The sequence below is a fragment of the Pantherophis guttatus genome, chromosome 3 (assembly GCF_059756535.1).
Source record: "Pantherophis guttatus breed Tessera chromosome 3, ASM5975653v1, whole genome shotgun sequence".
Lineage (NCBI taxonomy): Eukaryota > Metazoa > Chordata > Lepidosauria > Squamata > Colubridae > Pantherophis > Pantherophis guttatus.
The window spans coordinates 55075071-55098108 of record NC_142065.1 but is presented as its reverse complement, the minus strand read 5'-3'; the positions used below and the strand labels follow the sequence as shown (position 1 = coordinate 55098108).

Below are 23038 nucleotides of genomic sequence, written 5' to 3'. Positions count from 1 at the left end.
TTGAAAGAGCTTGATACATGGAAGTAAAGTCATGGCACTTCCTGAGCCTTTCCAGATGAGCCAGTTTAAGGCAACAGAAGTGAATAAGCAGTTCTTGTCAATGTTTTTATGTTCCCTTAGCAATGGATGGAATTTGTTGTATCAACTTTAAATTGGTATGGGGAGAAGATCCAATCTTGGGGCTTCTCCAGCATTTATAGATGAAAGGAACACTTTGAATGCTCTTTGATGTTTATTTAGGCAAAAGCACAGTTAATGGGAGAGGAAATGAAGAGATCACAGATATTGAAAGTGCAAATAAGAACATTCTATTCTGTCTATTTGCCTTCATGTGTTATTGTGCTTCTTATCCTTATTGTTTTGCTTCTAATGCTATATTCAGCAAGGCAGTGACTGGACTCAATGTTTAATTACTTGATTCCACCTTGCATTGTGAAGCTAGGCTGCAAATGGCAGTGTGGAAAGAGCAACTATTTTCAGAATAAGGGTAGGAGCTAACATCTGTGCTTAAGACAATATGCATATGCACACACAGTTTGCTCAAATGAAAAAAAATGTAGAAACACATCATTGGCAATTAAAATACATGACTCTTATGTATTTAGTCTAGTCACCTCTAGCGTTCCATCTCAGCTGGTGGTGATGATTATGGGAATTGTAGTGATTGTGCCAGTTGAAGACAATGGGACTCACATTCTAATAGATTATAAAAGCAGCCGGCTAGGAAAGCCTGGATTAATGTAAGTACGAGTTTGTAACTTCAGAACATACATCATTAACATGACAACCTTTAGAAAAAGTTCACTTTGCTTTCTGATTCCATCTTTGTCAGCTGGTGACACAATAAGATTGAAACAAAGAAGACAGGATGGTGGATAGATCTAAGGAAGGGTGAGTGTTGGAAGATAATGATGGTTCAGAATGAATGTGACAGTGGCAAACTACTCTGATATATGTGCAAGAACTACAAGTAGTCCTTGACTTACTACCACTAAAGCAAAATGGTTGTTAAGTGAGTTTTGCCCATTTTACGACCTTGCTATAGTTAAGAGAATCACTGCAGTTAGGTTAGTAACACAATTGTTAAGTGAATCTGACTTCCACATTGCTTGTTAGAAGGTCACAAAAGATGATCATATGACATTGGCACACTGCAACTATTATAAATGAATGCCAGTTGCCAAGTGTCCGGAATTTGATCATGTGACCATGGGGATGCTGAATTGGTCATAAGTGTGAAAAATGGTTATAAGCCATTTTTTCAGTGCCGTTGTAACTTTGAATGGTCACTCAACAAATGATTGTAAGTCAAGGACTACCTGTATATGGACAAGAGTTGAACTTAAGTCAGGAAAATGTTTAGCTTTTTCATTAATATAAAAGAAAAATTTCCAGTGGATTGAAGAATATGACTTTTCTACTTTTGCAAATGAAATGGGGTTCCTGGCAAAAAGTCCTGCAGTCCTGGGCAAAAGCACTCTGCAAAAATTAAAAAGGAGTGAGAAGCATTTCCTGCAATCTAGGATTTCTCCATTTCTTTTATTCCTCTTGTCTCTCCAATCCTAGAATAGCTGTAATGGATTTTAGAACAAGGTGATTGTTCCTGAATGAATGTTCTGGTTGCTGGCTATTTGTGCAAAGTCCCCCTTTTTTTAAGTTTCCCAAAGGTCCATTTGTAGATTTATACAAATGTGTTGACTGAATAATGTAATCCCACGTTACATGAGGTGTCTTTTTTAGTTGGGTCTTAGATATTCTTAGTCTTAGTTAGGATTGTACTTGCCAAACACTGGAAAGAAAAAGAGATCCTGACTGTGGAAGAATGGATTTTGACATTGCCAGAATTAGCAGAGATGGTGACATTAACTACTTTGATTAGACAGCTTTATAAAAGACTGGAAACAGTTTGTGGACTTTCTATGTGCTAAACATAATAACAGATGTTTAACAGAGGGATTTGAAGTTTAGTGTTAGCTCAACCTGTTGACTGCTTTTTCTTCTTTTATATATACCTGTATATGTATTTGTAAAAGGGGCGGACAATTTATTGTCTTTTCTTTTCTTTCAGCATCCAGCCAGGGTTGATCCTACTTGTTAAATGTTAAATTTAATTGACCATTTTTTCCTCTTTTTTTGTACACTATGTTTTCTTTTTGTTATTGTTGTTGTTGAATATATGTTTTTGTTTTGTTTTTTCATTTTATTTGTTTTACTGTTTTGTATTTGTATTTTATTTTCTATTATAAATTTAAATGATATTTTTAGTCTGGTTTCAGGACTATCTATACCTGTGATCCTACCCTTCATTCTTTTTATTCAGTTGATTACTTCCCTAAATTTTCTAAGCATGCTGCATAATGCAAATCTCATTAGCAAAATAAATAAAAGCTTATTACCATTTTTTTTTAAATGTGAGAAAATCTTTCTAAAAACAAGGCACCGTTTTCTTTTGCTTCTCTTTGAAGAGAGGATAATTACATTTCAGAGTCATGCTCTATTTTTGTATGTCATCTGAATGCCCTTGGTGATGACATGAAGGATATTGAAGACACAATAAATCATTTGCTGTTGTGCACAATTGTCCAACTACAGATTGTATCAGGTTGTACACAAGAGAGGTGTTCATCTCACAAACTAGAATAAAGACAAAATAGTTATAGACAGGGAATATGAAAATAATAAGGTGTTATTCTCTCTTTTATTAATAGGTTATTCTCAAATACCTTGCATTCATACGACAATATCCTTTCTTTGTCTATGCACAGGAACAAACATTTTCCAAAGTGTTACAAGATGTATCAATATGGTTTAGACTTCTAAGTAAAAGTAAAATAATAAATATTTTAAAACAATTAGTAAATAACGTACTTATCAGTTATTTACACTATGGTTATAGTCCTTCCAGAACTGAGTGGGTTTCAAATCATCAAAAGAAAAGACATTGCAAATGAATGATTTCATATATCCAATTGGTGAATTTGTCATTTATCTGATCCTTTGCCAGAGTAACATCAACTTTCAATCTGAACATTGTAATAACAGCCTAAACATACTGAACAATATTTTGTCAATTTTATACTGTTGTGGTCACACTTGAGAATCATTCCAATAAACTTTAAAAATATTTGTCTGAACATTGTTTCAAGGTCAACATAATCATTATATGAAATGCTTTTACATTAGATTGAATGCATAAACTATGGCAAAGCTGTGGATTAGTGATTAAATTGCTTTGCAAACATGATATTTTATCTTATGATAAAATAATGGTATGTAACAGGAGCTTTGCAGATGGGTAACTGTGTATCTTTTGTTGCTATTGTAATAGTTCCTACAACATGATCTCTATTATGGCGGAATATGAATTAACATTGTTTGGCAAGCATAATCCCATGCTTTAATCATACTTTTAAAGTATTAAAATAGATCTTCTTGTACTGTGAGTTGCAACTTTCTACATATCTACAGGATGGTTAGGATTTAGCTAGATGCTTCATCAATGTCAGTGGAGTCATTTAGCTTGAATAACCCAATGTAATTTGAGAGGAGTAAGGGCTGATCCTGTTTAGATGCCAAATCTCATTGTTCAGTGGTAAAGTATTACATTTACTGTTATATTCTTAGGATGATCTTTCAAAGCATTATGAAAAGTAGTTGTTTTGCATTTAAAATACCAATTAAACTTTAAACTAAATGCTTCCAGTCTTTTAACCAGTTAAATGAATTTATTGTGCAATCTCTCTGACATAATAATAATGCTCATGCAGAGTGTATTTTGTATCTAATTAATATCAGTTTAATCCTATCCATATATATTCAGAAGTCCATTCTATGTATGTGTGTGTACACACACACACACACAAACACACAGAGGGAGGGAGGGAGGGAGGGAGAGGGGGAGAGAGGGAGAGAGGGAGGGGGGGAATCTACACCTGAAGGAGTTTCCATTGATTTCTGCCCTATTGAAGATGCCATTGAAAATAAACAAATAATTTTTGTTGACTATTATTAATGGACAGATTAAGAGATTTACTCTATATTGAAGTATTATAAATGCAGCTAGATCTTTGCATTGAAAGCAGAACAACTTGTACGTGTGCATGGTTGTTTAATAGACATAATGATAAATGATGCTTTTATTTTCAGTTCTCTTTCCCTTGGCTGGGAAGTTGTCTGCTGTGTGCAATCTATCACCCCATGTTGATGGAATGTCTATCTAGAAATGTCCACATATGTGGCTTCTAATGCCAATTACCTGCTTCTCCCCCCAGTAAATTGAGGGAGGCTTTTCCAGCCTCTTATTTCTTTTCTTCTGAATTTTAAACTCATTTTGATCCTTCCTTGTGTGCTTTCCATCAACTCTCTGCTCAGTGCAAAGTTTAGCTGTCCTAATGGATGGCCAAGGTCTGCTTGAAAATCTCCAAATAACAGAAGTCTCACTACTTTACTAGATACTTGATTGTAACTGTTAAGATTCCCCCCCCCCCGCCGCCATAATGTTCAGGAGAAATCTACCTGATTATTTATTTATTTATTTTATTCAATTTGTATACTGCCCTTCTCCTAGTGTACTCAGGGCGGTGCACAGCCAGAACTAAAACACATACCAATACAAAATTTAAAATTATTAAAAGAATTACATACTTTGGCCCAAATTTAAAACAATTTGAATTAAAACCCATTGACAGATTAAAAGCTAAAAAGCTAAAAAACTAAAAAGGTAAACTAAAAAGGGTTTTACCTTATAAAAACTTATAAGGTAAGACTACTAGAACTTCTGCTGCCCCTTTCTAATTACAGCTATTCAAGTCCCTGGACAGTGCTATCATGTTCTCTCTCAATCTTTTGATGTTGTCTAGTTTCTTCAATTTTTTCTTATGGCATTTATTCTCCATAGTTCTAATAATCTTTGTTCCTGTCTTGTCATTAAGTGAATCTGATTTTCCCATTGACTTTGCTTGATGGAAGCCAGATGAGAAGATCGCCAATGGGCCTTCACAGGATACTGCAAACATTGTAAATATGTGTTGGCTGCCAAGTGCCCAAATTTTGATCAAGTGAACCCAGGGATGCTGTCACAATGGTAAATGCAGAGGCTGGTCATAAGTCACTTTTTTTCAGTACCACAGTCGCTAAACAAATGGCTGTAAATTGAGGACTACCTTTATCCAAATTACATGACTCTATCTTTATTTACAAGTCTGCAGGTTAAATGGGAATTTAAGTGATACGAGACTGTTCCTGTCCATTATTTCTTATTTCCAGAATGTAATTCACTGAAAACAATGACCTTTTTATATATTAACTTGTTCTTGTAATCAGAGTTAAGAACCTAAGCTCGTGATGGCAAACCTATGGCACGCGTGTCACAGGTGGCACGTGGAGCCATATTTGTGAATGTTGCCCTAGCTCAGCTCCAGCACGCATGTATGCACCGGCCAGCTGATTTTTGGGCCTTTCAGGCCCACTGGAAGTCAAGAAACAGGCCATTTCCAGCCTCTGGAGGGCCTCCGGGGTGGGGTGGGGTGGAGAAGGCTGTTTTCACTCTCTCCAGGCTCCTAGAAAGCCTCTGGAGCCTGGGGAGGGCAAAAAGCAGACCTACCGGGCCCACTGTGCTATCATGTGCCAAAAGCAGGGGGAGGGGGTCATGCGTGCATGTACGGGGGGGCAGGGTGCATTGAATTATGGGTATGGGCACACACGGACGTGACCTTCCTGCGCTCCCCCCCACTTTTGGCACGTGGCGGCAAAAAGGTTAGCCATCATTGACCTAGGCTACAAAAAGAAGCTGGTATAATTCAGATGTATTGTTCATGGCAGTCATGGCAAGTACTTATTCTACAATACTATTAGAAAAATATAATATAACCTATGATAGAGATACCCAATGCTGATAGTCCTTGATTAGTTTGTGTGCAGCGAAGATGATCACACTTCCAGTCTTCTGATGGAGAAGAGGGTCATATCTTCTCAAACTAAGCCAAAGGAAGAAACTGATTGTGGGAGAGTTCTCACTGAAGAAATAGTATCATCTTGAATCAATACAATTTGACCTGAATCAATGCAATTCTTTTTTTTGTTTGTTTTACCTCTGTACTAAAGTTTAGATGATTCTGAGTGTGATATCAGTTTTTAAAAGGTAATTAGAATGGTTCCAGAAAATTACAGATTGGCACGCATACGGCTCGTTCTGAATTGCTATGACTGAAAAGTTTTATTAAAGACTGAATGATCAAACATACAGAAAAACAAATCTTATTGAAGAATCAACATGAATTTGCCAAGGTAAGACCTGCCCCAGTAGCCTTTTAGAGTTCTTTAAAATCCTAAGAAACAGAATAGCCTGTGATGATCCAATCCATTTTATTTATTTCAATTTTGATAACAGTATATCTGCTGGATAAAGTCTTCAGCATCTTCCCTCCAGCATTCTGTTGCCATGGGGGTCTAAAGGGCATCCACCAGTTGAACATAATTTCAATATTTCCTACCTACTCACAGTATATCAAGAGACCTTCAATTCTCATAATGGAGGTAATTTAGATTCATTCTGACCAATAGTAACTTCTAATCTTATTTGCCATGAATGTGTCTGATCCCCTCTTAAAAATAGCCCTGGTAGCAGCAATCATTATTATCTTGCAATAGGGATTTTTTCTGTTTAAGTAAAATTAAAATTGAATTAACATTGTTTTGAATTTGCTTTTCCCATTCTTCATATTTCAGTGTTATAAGAGAGAACCTTTCCTGATCCACTTCTCCACACTTTATATAATTTATCTTGTTTCTTCTTATCTACCTTTCCTTATTAAGCTAAAACATATCTGGTAGTCATGGATATCATAATTTTTCTCCATGCTCTCAAATTAATAGTTCTGCCAGGTGTATAAATTTTCTTTTATCAGCAAGTTCTCACCAATTATAGATTAATCTAAAAAAACAGGAGAGGCCAGTGGGTGCTTATTTTTACCCCAAACGTGGAGAAGATGTGAGGAAAACATTTATTACAAAAGCTTTAGGCAAAAACCTCACACTAAATGATAGTTTCTAGCTCACGTTGGCTGATAGCTAAAAGGATAAGGGTTAGATCTGATTAATACTTTCTTTGATGATTAAGAAAAGTAATCTGGAACAAGGCAATGGATTTTAAGACAGCTACATGGTTAGAAAAAATAGACCCTAAATTGGGGCAGTCTTTACCTTTAAGACAAGAGATGCACTTATTAATCATGAGTAAAATAGGATTCTGAATAGGCTGCCTTCCCATCACAACAATGTATTTTTAGCCTATCTACAATAGGGTAACACAGGCACTGTGTTTGGACCATAAATTACACACACAGCCTTGGTTCTTACAATAACAGGCTAGAATATCTTTGGCTGTTCTATTCTGATTCAATCCGCTGTGCAAACATAGCCAGACAGTCAGCCAACTCTGAGTCTTTTGAACCAATCCGTGTATCATTTAGAGATGATGGATCAGAGTCAGTAGCCCCACAAACCACGATGCTGATTGGAGGAAGCGTATTTTTTGTAACAGGTGGGGACGAAAGAGCAATGTGCTGGGAGAGAGCCTGCAGTGCAAGACGGGTCCCCCCCTCCCCTCCCCTCCTGGAGACTGTGTGACCTTGCAAGGGTCGTTGCCTGCCCATCCAGCTCTGACAAACCTTGCAAAGAAGCTGCCCCAAGGACAAACGCCTCATCGTCCTTGTCTCCAGCCAGATCCTATTGTGTTACAGCTGTTGGGCAACAAGCAGGCTTGGGCTAAGCTTCTTGTAGAAGACAACTCCGAGAAGGTGTGAACCGCTGTTCCTCAACCCGCCCGTTGTTTCCCACGTCCCCTAGATGGAAGGAAACACCCAAGCCGATGCGCGGGAAGGGGACGCTTTCCCCCTACGCGATCCTGCGCGCCTATATTTGGAGGCAATCCTTTCTGGGCACCGAGACCGAGAGGGGTTTACTGCAAAATAAGGATTACAATCGCAGTCGCCGCCCACGGGATGGACTCTTGCATTCTTCCCTCTTGCGCCTGCTCTCTCAGTAACGTGTTGCTCCTTTGCTTTGACCTGTATAGCAGCCAAGCGGGTGGCCGGGCCGGTTCTCCCTGTTGTTGCTAGCCCAGCAAGGCTGCTTGCTCGGGGCTCTCACGAAGGGAAAGAGACCCCTCCTTCGTTCCAGAACAGCGCGCTCCCCTCGCTCGTCTCCTTCTCCTCGCTCCTGACAGGAGGGCAACCGCGTGGGCGATGGCGGCGCCGACGGACTGACTGGAAAGGCGGGAGAGGCGGCATCCAGCCTGAGAGAGGATGTTTTGAGCCAGGCGGTGGCCGTGGAGCTGGGCGGGTCGCTCTGGCCGTCCGCCTGGGGTCTCGCTTGGTCAGCCGCCGGGGAAACGGGCTCCCCTCCGCGCTCTTGTCACATTTATGGACGAGCACCTGAGCCTTCTGCGCTCGCCGGCCACCCCGTCTTCCTGCAAGCATTCGAGGGGCGGCGGCAGCAGCAGCAGCGTCGGCGGCGTCGTGGGAAGCAGCCACCATAACTTGGGCTACAGCGAGCAGCTCTTCCCCGAAGGCGCGCTTTCCGCCCCTGAGGAAGGGCAGGAAAAAGAGGAGGGCGACGCCGGCGACGAGGAGGAGGAAGAAAAGGAAGAAGAAGACGAGGAGGACGGGGAGCTGGAGGGTGGCATGACTGTAGTGGGTGGAGAGGACCCTCTTATCGATGAAAACCAACATCCCCATGCCCTGCTGGGCGGGGAGCGCTATGACCACCCTCTTGCCCATACCCTGCCTCCCCACAGTCATCACCAAGTGGGCACCGGTGGAGAGGAGCATGAGTGTTGTGAGAGGGTCATGATCAACATCTCAGGTCTGCGCTTTGAGACCCAGCTCAAGACACTGGCCCAGTTCCCAGAGACGCTGCTGGGCGATCCCCGCAAGAGGATGCGCTACTTCGACCCTCTTCGCAACGAGTACTTTTTTGACCGCAATCGGCCCAGCTTTGATGCCATCCTTTACTATTACCAATCTGGAGGCCGTATCCGCCGCCCTGTTAATGTGCCCATTGATATCTTTTCGGAAGAAATACGTTTCTATCAGTTAGGTGAAGAGGCCATGGAAAAATTTCGGGAAGATGAAGGTTTCATCCGTGAGGAGCAGAGACCTCTGCCTGAGAAGGAGTTTCAGCGCCAGGTGTGGCTCCTTTTCGAGTACCCAGAGAGTTCCGGACCAGCTCGGGGCATTGCTATTGTGTCTGTTTTAGTCATCCTCATCTCCATTGTCATATTTTGTTTAGAAACCTTACCTGAGTTCAGAGATGACCGTGACTATGATAGTACTTCAGGAACGTTTGGTACTGGGAGTAGTCCTTTTGGGACTGATGTTTTCACCAATACTTCTTCCCCAGCTACATCTATGGTGTCATCCTTCACTGACCCTTTTTTTGTGGTGGAGACTCTGTGCATTATCTGGTTCTCCTTTGAGCTGCTTGTCCGCTTCTTTGCTTGTCCCAGCAAGCCCACCTTCTCTAAGAACATTATGAACATAATTGACATTGTGGCCATTATACCTTACTTCATCACCTTGGGCACTGAACTGGCCGAGAGGCAGGGGAATGGTCAACAAGCAATGTCTCTGGCTATTCTCAGAGTCATCCGGCTAGTTAGAGTCTTCCGTATCTTCAAGCTCTCTCGGCACTCCAAAGGGCTGCAGATTTTGGGGCAAACTCTGAAGGCCAGTATGAGGGAACTGGGCTTGCTCATTTTTTTCCTTTTCATCGGTGTTATCCTCTTTTCTAGTGCCGTCTATTTTGCAGAAGCTGATGATCCCACTTCAAGTTTCAGCAGTATCCCTGATGCCTTTTGGTGGGCTGTGGTAACCATGACCACTGTGGGTTATGGGGACATGCATCCTGTCACTATTGGAGGCAAAATAGTAGGATCTCTCTGTGCCATCGCTGGTGTGCTGACTATTGCCTTGCCTGTTCCAGTCATTGTCTCTAACTTCAACTACTTTTACCACCGGGAAACAGAAGGGGAAGAACAAGCCCAGTACATGCACGTAGGAAGCTGCCAGCACCTCTCCTCCACTGAGGAGCTGAAGAAAGCTCGTAGTAATTCCACTCTTAGCAAGTCAGAGTATATGGTGATAGAAGAGGGAGGCATCAGCAACAGTGCATTCAAACAGGCTGCATTTAAAACAAACAACTGCTCCGGCACAAACAATCCGAACTGCGTGACTATTAAAAAAATCTTTACGGATGTTTAAAAGACACTCTTTCGCAGAGATTGAAAGAAAATCACAGGAAGTCTGCGTAATCAGTATTTGTGAGGAACATGCATCATTGTCAGTCTTTGTGCTCTTGCTTAGTACATATACTTTTCTGGTCCTCCCTTCTGAAGATAGAATATTTTTTTAGAAGAACAAAGAACCAAGGAGATATTAAGAAAGAAGGTAGATAAGCTAAAGTGTTGCTGCTGCTCCCTTTGGAAACAGGTTTTTATTTTGCACAGGTTGTTGCAGGGCATTGGAATTTTAGTGAGAAACGTGTTTGTCTGATTTTATAAAGAGCAGCTACACTGTTGATTTGCTTTTCTTTTACGTATACACTTGTTGGATTGAAAGGAGCGGAATGTAAGGATAATGAATGTAACTGTGCTCCAGTGAATGAGAAATAAGGTGATATAAATGTCACAAACTATCTCACATTATAATAGGATGGCCACAATTGAAAATGTGATTACGAGGTTGCAATCTTGATTTTTTTAAAAAAAGGTTAGAGCCATGTGTATTCTGAATATGCCCATGACATACGCCGTATCACTTTAATACAACAAGGGAAACGCCTCCGTTGTGATTTTGGATTTCTTTGATCCCTGAATTCCCAAAGAATTGCAACTTTGAATCTGAAGTGCTACCTGGGTATTGTAGTATTACTTCTTCCTATACAGTGAGACTGAACAATTGACTGACTGACTCATCATATCCTGATGATCCGAATACGATGAATTATTTAGTTTTTAGTAAATTTCTAGCAGGCTTTTATTTTGACTGCAGCTTCAAAAAACAAAAAGCAAAAGAGGTATTTCCATAAATGTCCAATGCATGTAAGATAAGTGGTTGCATCTATCACAAGAAGATTAAAGTGACAAACACGCCTTGCAGCGGAAGTTACTAATTTGGACCTGAGTGGTACAGTTTCCATAGCAACTTTGGTTTCCTGGGAAACTCCCAAAGGTTGTCATAGCATCCGTTCTTTCTCTCCCTCAGTCTTCTGCTGTTTCTATAGTAACCATTCCAGATGGTTCTAACTTCTGTGGTTCCACAGAAAAGCTGCTGCTCTGATAAATCACACACATACACACACACACATACAAGCACACAAATGTACACCATTAATCCCTAAGAGATTTAGTTGTGGAAGTTAAGCATTATTCTGTATGTATCATTTTTAGATGGGCAAGATTTGAGATGGCTGCACATCATGAAGAAAAGAGTTAATATGGATTTTTAAAATAACTGTACTTCACATTATAATATAATTAAACACCAAAAGCAAAGAATTTCTCCCCTGCCAATCTTCCACATCTGTTGCAATTTGATACCTGGAATTAATTCTAAATGAGTTTCCTGAGTTACCTGTACAACTGCATAGAAGGTTTTAAAAGATGGCATTGCCCTCTACTTTTATCAGAATAAATCATATAATATTGATTTATAATAATTCTTTATTGCATATGACCTAGCATTATGCAAAAAAAACCTCTTTTCAAAGCATGTACTGCATTGAAGATCAAGACCAAAACTTTTATTACAAAAGGATGCAGATCTGGAAAATAATGGTGATGAAGTATTGGTTCAAAAATACTTAAAAGTCCTCTGGGAAGTGTATATCCATCTTCTCTCAAGTAAACATCTACGGCTATGGAATATCAGACAGACACAGGTGAGCTGTTTGCTAGTTCAAGGAGAATTGTTCTCCCTAAGATAATTTGTGAAGATGTCATCTTGTGATCAGTAAGGAAAAATAATGGAATTAAAACAAAAGCCTGTTGTGTGCCTTTTATAGATGACATATAGCTTTATTTAATTTTAAGGATTTTATTATAATACTTTCAATTGATTTATTTTAATATAAGTCTCTCACCTTTAATTTTAGAAACACAGAAAAATAATGTGTTGAAAGATAGTTCTACTGGTTTAAGCACAAATAGCTTCTGGTATATCTGATTTCAGAATATATAATTGGCTGTACATCTCTACTGAAGTGCAGTTTGATTTGCTATATTAGCCCCTGAAGATTCTTAATATTCCTTTCCATAATACTTTATGATATTTAATGTTAGTTATTAATACCATTTTGTAGAGTTAATTGCATGCTTTTGGAAGAAAATGGATTTTGTATGTGTTGGTCCCATGCAGTATTTATATCTACTTTCTTTTTTTTTTTTTTATAAAATTCAGTTCACTGCAAGAAATCACTTGGCCATATCCTCAGCTATCTGTGGCATTATATGGAGCTTTGTAATTTCTGCTAGATGATAATATCTGTAGGGTCAGAGGAAGAGGTCACTTTGCTTATGTGTCTTTGAATTTCATATTTTTATATATCAGGTTTGACAGGATAAATACAGTAAGGAATGACTATTTCATCATCATCAATCAAATTTATTAAATGTATACTATTAACACAACAAAATCTATTTGGGTAGGATCCATATTACACTAGCTGCATCCATACACATAGACACTTAATATGAGCTTTGACATTTTTCCGTTAACACCTTTCCCCACCATTCTGTTTCCTTTGTCCAAGTAAGTGTCCTGTTGCTTATTTAGCCAAAGTAGCATCATCAGTGAGGAAGAGATAGTCCATTTTAAAAAGCCCATAGTTAAGAGAACTAAAAAAAATACTTCAGGAAAAAACTATGGGGACAAATACCACAAATTCTAAGGAAGACGTAATGTGAGTGGTAATCTCAGCTGACTATTGGGATGATAAAGTAAGATAATGAGAGGGATGAACAATGTATTCTGGAAAAGATCGTTGTTTGCTGGTTAGAAACTTGAACAGAAACATTCCATGCTTCATTTTGTGATAGGTTTTATTCATCACAACCTAATTTGAAGTTCTCATCTCCAAAGAAGTTCATCAGGCAGCAGAAGATCTAATATTTAGCAGAATTATATAGCAGTGTTCTTTGAATCTAGTTCATTATAATGAATAGAAACTATCAGCTCAAGAAATGGATAATGTTCTGTATTTTGGTTTCTCCCCTTTATTCCAAAATATTGGGAGTGAGACTGCTTTGGTTTTTTTTTAATTATTATTATTACTAGGACACATGAATTGAATTCAGATAAAATGTAAGAACCGAGAACTGCTTTTATTGAAGGTTCTATCCACAAATGAAACAGAAAAAGGTCACTAAATAGCTCACTAAAATGGCTCCTCCTTCTGTTCTTTAGTAGCAATATCTTTACAAAGATTGTCAGGTTGTTCAAGACAGTTTCCTTTTTGGTTCAGGTCATGTCATTTTATTTTTAAATTCATATTTATCATGAATATTAATGTTTTGTCAATACAAATGTTTAAGCTATCAAAATAATAATATACATTTCAATGCTAAATAATGAATAGTGAACAATATGTCTGCTAATGGGAGGTTTTGTCAACTATTCCAACAGAATATTATCTGGATTCATTAGAATAGGATAGGGTTATCTTTATTCTGTTAAAATTGTGAAACCAAGTATTTAGTGAAGCGGTGAACTATTTTTTCTGAATTGATTGAGGCAGAGATTAGATTATTGGGGATGCTTTAATTTGGATTAAAGTTGACCTGAGACAGTGGTTGAACTTCATGTCCTAAATGCCCCCTAAATCATTCTGTTCTATTCAGTAATAAATCCATTATTTAAATTTCATTAGTGAAAGGTCAGATTGGCAATTACAAAAAAGAAAATCAAGGCAGAGACATTTCAACTGTTCAAGAGAGAAAATGAAGCATTTAGAAATAGGGGGAAGCAGACCTTAGAGTCAAACTAGAGTCAAAAGGATGGTATAATGCATTTTCTGCAGAGAAAATGCAAAACCTCTGTATTTATTAAATGGAAAAGCTCATATAATTGTCTTTTTTTCATGCTACCACAAAAGCCAATCATAGCATATAATTTAAAAAGTACAACTGAGGGTCATCCATATATTGCCAAGGGTACTAATGATTGTGTTTACCTCGTGTAATACTTTCCTTCCATTGTTAATGCTGCAGTAAGGAATTGTCAGTTGCTTTTAATCAACCATAGCAATAAATTTTCCAAAATGTATTAGTTGTACATCCTAAATCATCCCTGATGTTTATCTGAGAAAAGAGTAAGAAGGCAATTAGATATTTTCCCTCTCTTATTGCCATTCTAAAGAAATTAATAATCCCTTCTTATGAGTGCATTTCACAAAGAGTAGAAAATCTGTTTCAGCTGTGTCTACATTATGTGCAATTTGGAATATAGCCAGTAAATGTAACTTGCATATATCAAAACTGTAGCATGAAACATCATCACTTTGTTGCCATGTCTAGAAATCAAGGACAAATATTTTGTTTTTGTTTAAACTGTAAGCCACTTTGTAGACTAGTTTTAAGGCCTAAAAAGTGCCATAGAAATAATATTGTAATTAAATAAAAAGGAGATATTTCACTCATAGCATGCAGTGGACACTGTAAAAACAAAAAATACCCAACAATGAGAAAAAATAAGAAATTAAGGGCTGACAAACACTTTTTTTCTCAGAGCTCTTGCAGAGTTTCCCAGCCTCAAGTTTTAACTCTACCTTTGCAATTGGAATAGCAACGATAAAAAACTTCACAAGGTAAGCAAGATATGGGACTTCATCAGACACTTGTAAAGTATGCTTCACAATGTGACTCCTTCACCTCTTCCATCTTTCTTCTAATCAGTCTCCCCCAGGAAAATCCATGGCTATATGGAGCAATAGATGCCCTTGTTTCTCCTTGTCCTTGCCATACAGTACTTACAAACTAATAACCCCCCCATCCCTCTGCTTCACTCCACTCATGATGCCGGGACTCTGGAGACCAATGAACCACAGAGAGGAAAACTATATCTATTCTAGACAAACTCCTAGGATCTACTAGTGAAAGTAATGGAGACCACCACCTCTTTTCCTTGTAAAAATTAGCTATTTGATTTTCCCTGTTGTGACTGCTGACCAAACCTTCATTGTGTATTCCTTTGTATCAGATGAGAGCCAAAGTAAATGGAGCAGAACAAATTGAAACTGCAGACAACAGTTTCCTTCCTTACAGCAGATGGGTGAGTATCATTGTAATGACTACACTCTCAACCTCAACAGGGGGAGCTCTAAACATAAGGAGCATTGAACGGAAAGCCCATCTTTTTCTCACTTTGGTCATTCACACCTCATTCTCAGGAGTTGCTACTTGCTTCTGTTCCCTCTTATTCATCACCATCCTCTGGGTTTTTTTTTTTTTTTTAAATCTCCACAAGCTACCAGGCAGCCATTCAACATTCATAGAGGCATAATATTATGCAGACCACCAGTAAGATTAACAATCAGAAGTGGAAATTACCAATGGGGATTCAACTGTGTGCCTCTGTGGAGTTGTTGGCTTCACATTCCCAGTGTTCATGTTTCCAGACCAGTGTTTCTCAAATTTAGCAACCTTATTGTGTAGAGTTCAACTCCCAGAATTTCCCACGCTGGCTGAGGAATTCCGGGAGTTGAAGACCATACATTTTAAGATTATTAAGTTTGAGAAACATTGTTCTAGAATAATATAATAGGTACAATGTAGCCTAACATAGACATAACAGTTGTTACTATTACTTGTATGAATTGGAAAGACATATTAACCACAAGTTGGGCAATCCCAGCAATTGCTGACAAATGAATATTTATGTACACCAGTGGATTTGGTAAAATGAGAGATGGTGTGAATAATGTCTTAGATGCATATTTTGCTCTTCTGGGCCATTTCTGATCCAAGGGCCATGATTGAATCTGAGCTTTTTGGCCCTCTATGTCTTCGCTACTTCATATTGGCTTCATTCGGGAGTAGTACAGAATATGACACCTGTCCAAGAGCCCTCTCTTTGCTACAGATTATGGAATTTGTAATCATATACCTGGAGGGTAGAGGATAGGAAGAAATGATAGCTCTGGCTACTGACCTGGATACCTATTGTTTTCTGAAAGTAGTAGTTTCCTATTAGACCTCCAGAATCTAAGGTGTGGTTTATGGACACCTCTTTGTGAGATGATTTTAAACCTCATTTTGTGTTTCTCATTCCCCTACACACTGAACCAATGGACAGTTTACAGAAATTTCTGCTCTGCATTTTTTGTATTAACGTTCTCTATTTCTTATATGCATGTCCCTTCATCTATCCCTTGAAAAAGGATGGATTTCTTTCCAAAGAAATATGTTTCCTGAATATTGAATCATTTCTCTTTAGGCAACTTTTAAATACAGGTTTACAACATCATGGTGGCTTATGTAGGAAAAGGACCCTGTAATATCCTAATGTGTAAAGATTATACAGAGACTGAATGCAATATTTACAGCGATTATGCAATATTTGGCCAACTCTAGTTGCTGGTTTATTTCTGTTTGCAAATGCTCAGATTTAACTTCAGAAAGATTTAGCTTATTATAATATTTTGGGAAATTCATGTAGAAAAGGCATTTTATTGCTATTTTTCCATGCATTAATAATGTGGACCATTTTCCAATGCCATATATGTCTTTCAATGCTGGTATGTTTGTATCATTTTCTTTAATTATTGCTGTGTTTTTGGCTATGATGGTTGAACATAAGATGGAGGCAATGTTACCCTGAGTTTGTTGTGATATAGTAGCCATTTGATTCCTGTAATAAAGAATGGCCAATATCAATCATACCAATAGTATTTGAACTTTCTGGACAAACATGCAGATTCTGTACTATGCAAAGTATGCGTTGTTCAAAATTGCATGAACAATGCAATGCAGATATTAGCAAAGGGGCATATATTAGGAAAGTCTGTAAATACATTGAGGGAGAGATATATATGATGAATTTGTTGTGGAAAAGGTGTATTAACATATATATAAATTTTCATGCTTTAAAAAACAGTTTGCAGAGTAGTGTGGAAACTTGAAAGATCGAATATTTCATGTTTCATAATATTTTGTATATTACTGTGTGTATGTATATTTGTATATGTACTGACAAACGTACATATATACATATATATTTGTATGTATACATACGTACATTGGTGGGATTCAAGTAATTTAACAACCGGTTCTCTGCCCTAAGATTTCTTCCAACAACCAGTTTGCCAAACTGCTCAGAAAATTAACAACCGGTTCTCCCGAAGTGGTGCGAACTGGCTGAATCCCACCACTGCATATGTACATAAATAGTAACGCAGTGCTGTTATACAATAGTAAAGGTAGGACTTACTAGCATGAGGATTCGTCTAGTTTTAATTATGCTTTGCTTATGGGATAATTGCTATATGTAATATAGGTTAGTAGGAAAAAGAAATAGATATTGTGCTTTGCATTAAATACTGTATTTTTCTTACTGCCATGTTCTATAATAGCTATATGTTAAACAGTAAGTAAGTTTCTTGAACAACAGTCACTGCTTCATATATTTAGTTTATTTAATTTATATCTTAAATGCACTAAGTTGACAGCAAAACATTTTACAAACAAATATAAACTTTCATATGATCATAGTTAAGATACCCATGAAACCCCATGCTTTCATTAGCTCATATAAACATGCTTTTGGAAGATCCTCATGCCTTACAAAGTGCTTCTGGGGAAAGCTTTTATTGTATAATTAAATGCCTTCTTCACAACTTTTTATAGAGTTCAGATTAATTGTCTCCCATTTGTAACCTTTGTATTTTTCCTCATAATTTACGTTTTTTTTCCTTGTACATAAAAGCCTCTGAAATGAATAGAGAGACAGAATGCCTGCCAATGTCTTTTATATTAAAAGGACAAGGCACTGTGCTAGAAGTGTCCATGGTGCTAGATTGATGAGATTTCATGGACGTGGAGAATATGAGCACACATTTAATGCTCATCTGACTATTAAAAGACAGTAATTCTTAGAAATGACAATAGAAAACAGGAAATAGATGGACATTTAATAGTTTGTCCGAAACCTCTTAGACTTTTTGAAATGACCAGGTCTTTCATTTTGAATGGTACCTGGCATCGGTACATGCAGCAACTGCAAACTTTGTCACAAGGTTGACATACGCATTGCAATATCACAATGCATGCTCTGTCCTTTGTGTACTTATATGCAACATCATAATACAAATACAACAAAGTATGCACATTTTGCCATTAGCTTCTCCTGCTCCCCATGAATGCCTGTGGTGTCTGGACAACAATAAAAAGTTTGAACAGAGAATCTGGTACAATATGCCCTCCAGTGTTATTCCTGCTTTAATCAAATTTTACATTAGCTGAAATTTCTATGATTATAAAAGGTAGTTGAACCAAATTCTCTTGTAAAATATTATTTATTTATTCATTTTATTGAATTTCTATACCGCCCTACTCCCGAAGGACTCAGGGCGGTGAACAGCCATGAAATAAAACACATACATATACAAAATTTAAAATCGAATAAAATGAATTAAATAAATTTGGCTGAATTGATACCCATAATTTAAAATACCCATATTTTAAAATACAGTAAAAATTTAAAATTTACACTTAAAAGGGAGAAGATTTAGGCGAGGCCAGCTTGATGAAATAAAAGAGTCTTCAGCTTGCGGCGGAAGGTGCGCAGATCCGGAATCCTCCGTATCTCTGGGGGGAGCTCATTCCAGATCGTCGGTGCCCCCACAGAGAAGGCTCTCCCCCAGGGGCCGACAGCCGACATTGTTTGGCCGATGGCACCTGGAGGAGCCCCTCTCTGTGGGAGCGTACTGGTCGGTGGGAGGCTATTGATGGTAGTAGGCGGTCCCGTAAGTAACCAGGTCCTAAGCCATGGAGCGCTTTAAAGGTGGTAACCAGAACCTTGAAGCGGACCCGGAAGACCACCGGGAGCCAGTGCAGCTCGCGCAGGAGAGGTGTTACACGGGAGCTCCATGCTGCTCCCATAACCACCCACGCCGCCGCACTCTGCGCCAGTTGGAACCTCCGGGTGCACCTCAAGGGGAGTCCCATGTAGAGAGCATTACAATAGTCCAGACGAGAGGTGACGAGGGCATGAGTGACTGTGCGTAACGAGTCCCGATCTAGAAAGGGACGCAACTGGCGAATCAGGCGAACCTGATGAAAAATCCTCCCGGTCACGGCCGTCAAGTGCTCTTCTAAAGACAGTCGTGAATCCAGGAGGACGCCCAAGTTACGAGCCCTTTCTGTGGGGGCCAATGATTCGCCCCCAATAGCCAGCGATGGCGCCAGCTGACTATACCAAAAATTATAATGGCATGACTTTATAATGACTTTATAAGCAGGTGCCATGTTAATTTTCCACAGAAAGCACCACAATCTTATTGTCACCTACAATTGGATACGTTACACGATTTTAATGATCATGCTTAATGATTTTGTTGTATATAGGCAACAGAAATGAGTAGTATCAACCTTGTGACATAAAATAATATATCTCAAGAATGAGCAATGCAAAACTTATAGTACCATGACTATGAATTGAGATTATTGACTTACTAGTGTTTCAGATATCCTTGTCAAGTTACATAGGAATGCATCCAGAAATCAGATAATATCTAAAATAAAGGAAGATATAGACAAATTATTTACTTAATGACACTTTTGATCCAAAAGTGTATTGTTAAAAGTGGAATAGTTATGGGCTTGAGAATTTGCACTTAGGTCTTATTTGCTGAATTGGACTCAAACAGCTATAAACTGTATTCCATTTGCTCTATATATATAAAAAAAGTTTACTGTTTTCTGTTTTGTGTAATGGCTTCTTTCTTGTCCATTTAGTTTCTTTTCTGTTTCTTTTCTATACTAGATATTATTAACATTAGCTGTCTCTGTCTTGAGGGAGTGGGAACAAGCAAGACAGTCCTGTCTCCCTTCCATTTCTATTTATGACATGAACTGCAGATGGATTGAAAAATATTGTATGGGAATAAAATGTACAGGTAGTCCTCAGATCACAACAGTTCATTTAGTGACCGTACAAAGTTACAATGGCACTGAAAAATGTGACTTATGAGTGTTTTTCATAGTTACAACCTTTGCAGCATCCCCATGATCCTGTGATCAAAATTCAGATTCTTGGCAACTGGTTTATATGTATGACAATTGCAGTGTCTCAGATTCATGTGATCATGTTTTGCGATCTTCTGACAAGCAAAGTCAATGGGGAAGCCAGATTCACTTAACAACCAGGTTATTAACTTATCAACTACAGTAATTCACTTAACAACTGTGGAAAGAAAATTTGTAAAATGGGGCAAAACTCACTTAACAAATGTCTCATTTAACTATAAATTTTGGGCTCAATTGTGGTCATATGTAGAGGACTACCTATATTTCATTACTGAGATACCTCCTTGAGGGCCTGCTACAAATGATCACACTCTAAATATTGGGGCTGATAGCAGATGGCAGGGATTTGCACTAGTCCTCTTTCACCTCAACGTAGGTAGACAATTCCCAATTTTAATAAAATTTGAAAGTGACTCATTTCTTTTTTTTTAAAGTAAACCTCCCCACTCCAGGAATGAATATTAGCATCTGTTTAGAGCTCTTGGCTCTGCTTTCTTTTAATATAGTCTTCATTATTCTTTCTATGCAGATATTTGAGAGATAAAGTATTACATCTGTACTATTTGTCCGATTGGATCATCAACCTTCTTTGCATGTTCTCCATCTTCCAAGCTCCACCAGAAACTTAACAGACTAAAATGTATGGAATTTTTTTAGCCCTAGAACATTCTCAGAACATCAGATTGGAAAAAATGACCTGAGACATCAGATCAAATAACAAGCAACTCATGGGGTTCCTTGAGATCACATTAGTATGCCACCTGTTCCTATTGTATTTAGGCATGTTAGTATCAGCAGGTCATTAGAGAAGGAGGAGAAAATGGTATGAATAGTTAATGTGCTTCGGAACAGTGCAGACCACTCTACACTGTTTTGCATCCTATACTACTGTATAGTCATTTGTAAATGTACAATAAAGAGATGTGATATGGGTGTAGGAATAACAAAGAGAAACATCCGAGCTGCTTGCTCTTTTGAGTTAATCTTGCTCATTGTTAATTAGCCATTTTGATGCCAGGTTTCTACATCTCATTTTTTGTATCTTGTTTGTTTGTTTGTTGTTTGTTTATACCACACAACTCCAGTTGTGGGGAAATGGGGCAAAATAGATTCTGTAAGGTTGAAATACAGTTGATAGGCTGTTCAGTTGGTAAAAGTACATTCAGAACTGTACACCAGTCTTTCCAAACCACTTCTTTGCTAATTCCTTTTATTTCATGATGGTGGTACAAGGAGGTGAATATAAATCTTTGGTTCATTAGAGGAATATGTCAAAATTTATTCAGTACAAGATCAAAGCTCATTGTACATATTTTTCCCTTGCCAAATATTCAAGTATGAAAATCCCCTCCAGCCTTCAATTCATCTTTCTTTTTTTATGAATGGCGCCATACTTTAGTAAATGTACCTTGACTTGTAACAGATGGTGGGAAATTTTTGACTGAAGCATGCCAGTGTGGTTCAGATTGCCTATTTTTCTCATCTGTTCTTTCCTTCCTGTTTTGATCAGCAGGATCTAAAGATTGAATTGTTTGGAAAGTTGCAGAAAATAGAATAGGCTGTGCAACTCATTCTTTTTTTTTAATGAACCAATCTTATTTGTTTTTGACTTTACTGTTTTCCTGACTGGCTGAGTAACCACGTCATACTAAATTTTGATTTATTTATTTATTTTACTAACAGTGGTTTGTAATGTGACTTACAAATTACAATTGGATGAGTTTGCAACACATTAAGGCATTAAAGAATTCATTTCATTGTGCTTTAGGATTGTATCTTTCTGCCTATAATAAAAAAGGGATTTTTTTTAAAAAAAAATTTCCCAGGAAAATCAGGTTGCATATACAATATGGTTCCTCCTCCTGATATTTATTGTGTCCTATCAATGTTGTGAGAAAGAGCAGCCACAACCACATCCTCGCCTTACCCCAGTGTCAAGACCTGCTAATCATTTATCGAGGAACAATTATGCCCTTACAACAGATGCCAGCTTGCTGCTGAGGCAAACTGAAGCCAGGTCCAAGAAATCTGGCTAGAAATTACTGTTTTGCATCATCATAATTTGTGTGGATGAGAAGCATCAAAGACATTGGCAATCTTCAGGTCTTCAGTTGGCCTACTGCTGGATTATTTACTCCCATTTATCAAACCTGGTGGGTCTGTGCCTCCATGGACATTTTCGCCTTGGCTGTGAGAAAATAGAACTTTCCTTTCCTTTTCCTTTTCCTTTTCCTTTTCCTTTTCCTTTTCCTTTTCCTTTTCCTTTTCCTTTTCCTTTTCCTTTTCCTTCCCTTCCCTTCCCTTCCCTTTCTTTTCCCTTCCTTTCCTTTCCCTTCCCTTCCCTTTCCCTTTCCCTTTCTCTTTTCCTCTCCTCTCCTCTCCTCTCCTCTCCTCTCCCCAATCCTTTCCTCTCCCCTCCCCTCCCAGCAGCCTCCAACAGCTGCAGCCCCATTCTCATGCAAAGATAGTAACTTTCATCACCTTGTTTTGAGATGCAGCAAGAGGAATTCTGTAGAGACTGATTTTTTTTTGAGAAGGGAATTAAAAAAAACATTGCTGGGAAAGGAGAAAAGCTCAGAGATTCCTATAAAAGTTGTTGGATCAAATTCTTGGATCAAGAGCTTGGTTCAAGTGGTTTGAACTGAAGATAAAATATGTCTTTTGAGCATTTTCAGCGCAGAAGAAAAAATACTAGTTTCGTTTCCAAGCTTAAGATGAAATAGGGCTATTTTAAGCACTGTT

General features: G+C 38.2%; 1 protein-coding gene across 9 annotated transcripts in view; it reads left to right on the top strand.

Annotated features, from left to right (window-relative positions):
* The first annotated feature begins 6191 nt into the window (after positions 1–6191).
* LOC117664069 (potassium voltage-gated channel subfamily A member 3) overlaps positions 6192–23038 on the top strand; it is a 34440-nt gene continuing 17593 nt past the window's right edge. For 6 of the 9 annotated variants that reach the window (XM_087889612.1, XM_087889611.1, XM_060689862.2 and 3 more), the window contains exons 1-3: positions 6192–11937; positions 14781–14859; positions 15252–15323. In XM_087889612.1, coding sequence (XP_087745738.1) covers positions 8421–10259 — 1839 coding nt within the window. In that variant the 5' untranslated portion in view covers positions 6192–8420 and the 3' untranslated portion in view covers positions 10260–11937; positions 14781–14859; positions 15252–15323. The remainder of the gene's footprint in view (positions 11938–14780; positions 14860–15251; positions 15324–23038) is intronic. The other 3 variants (XM_060689863.2, XM_087889610.1, XM_060689860.2) reach the window with 1 other exon arrangement.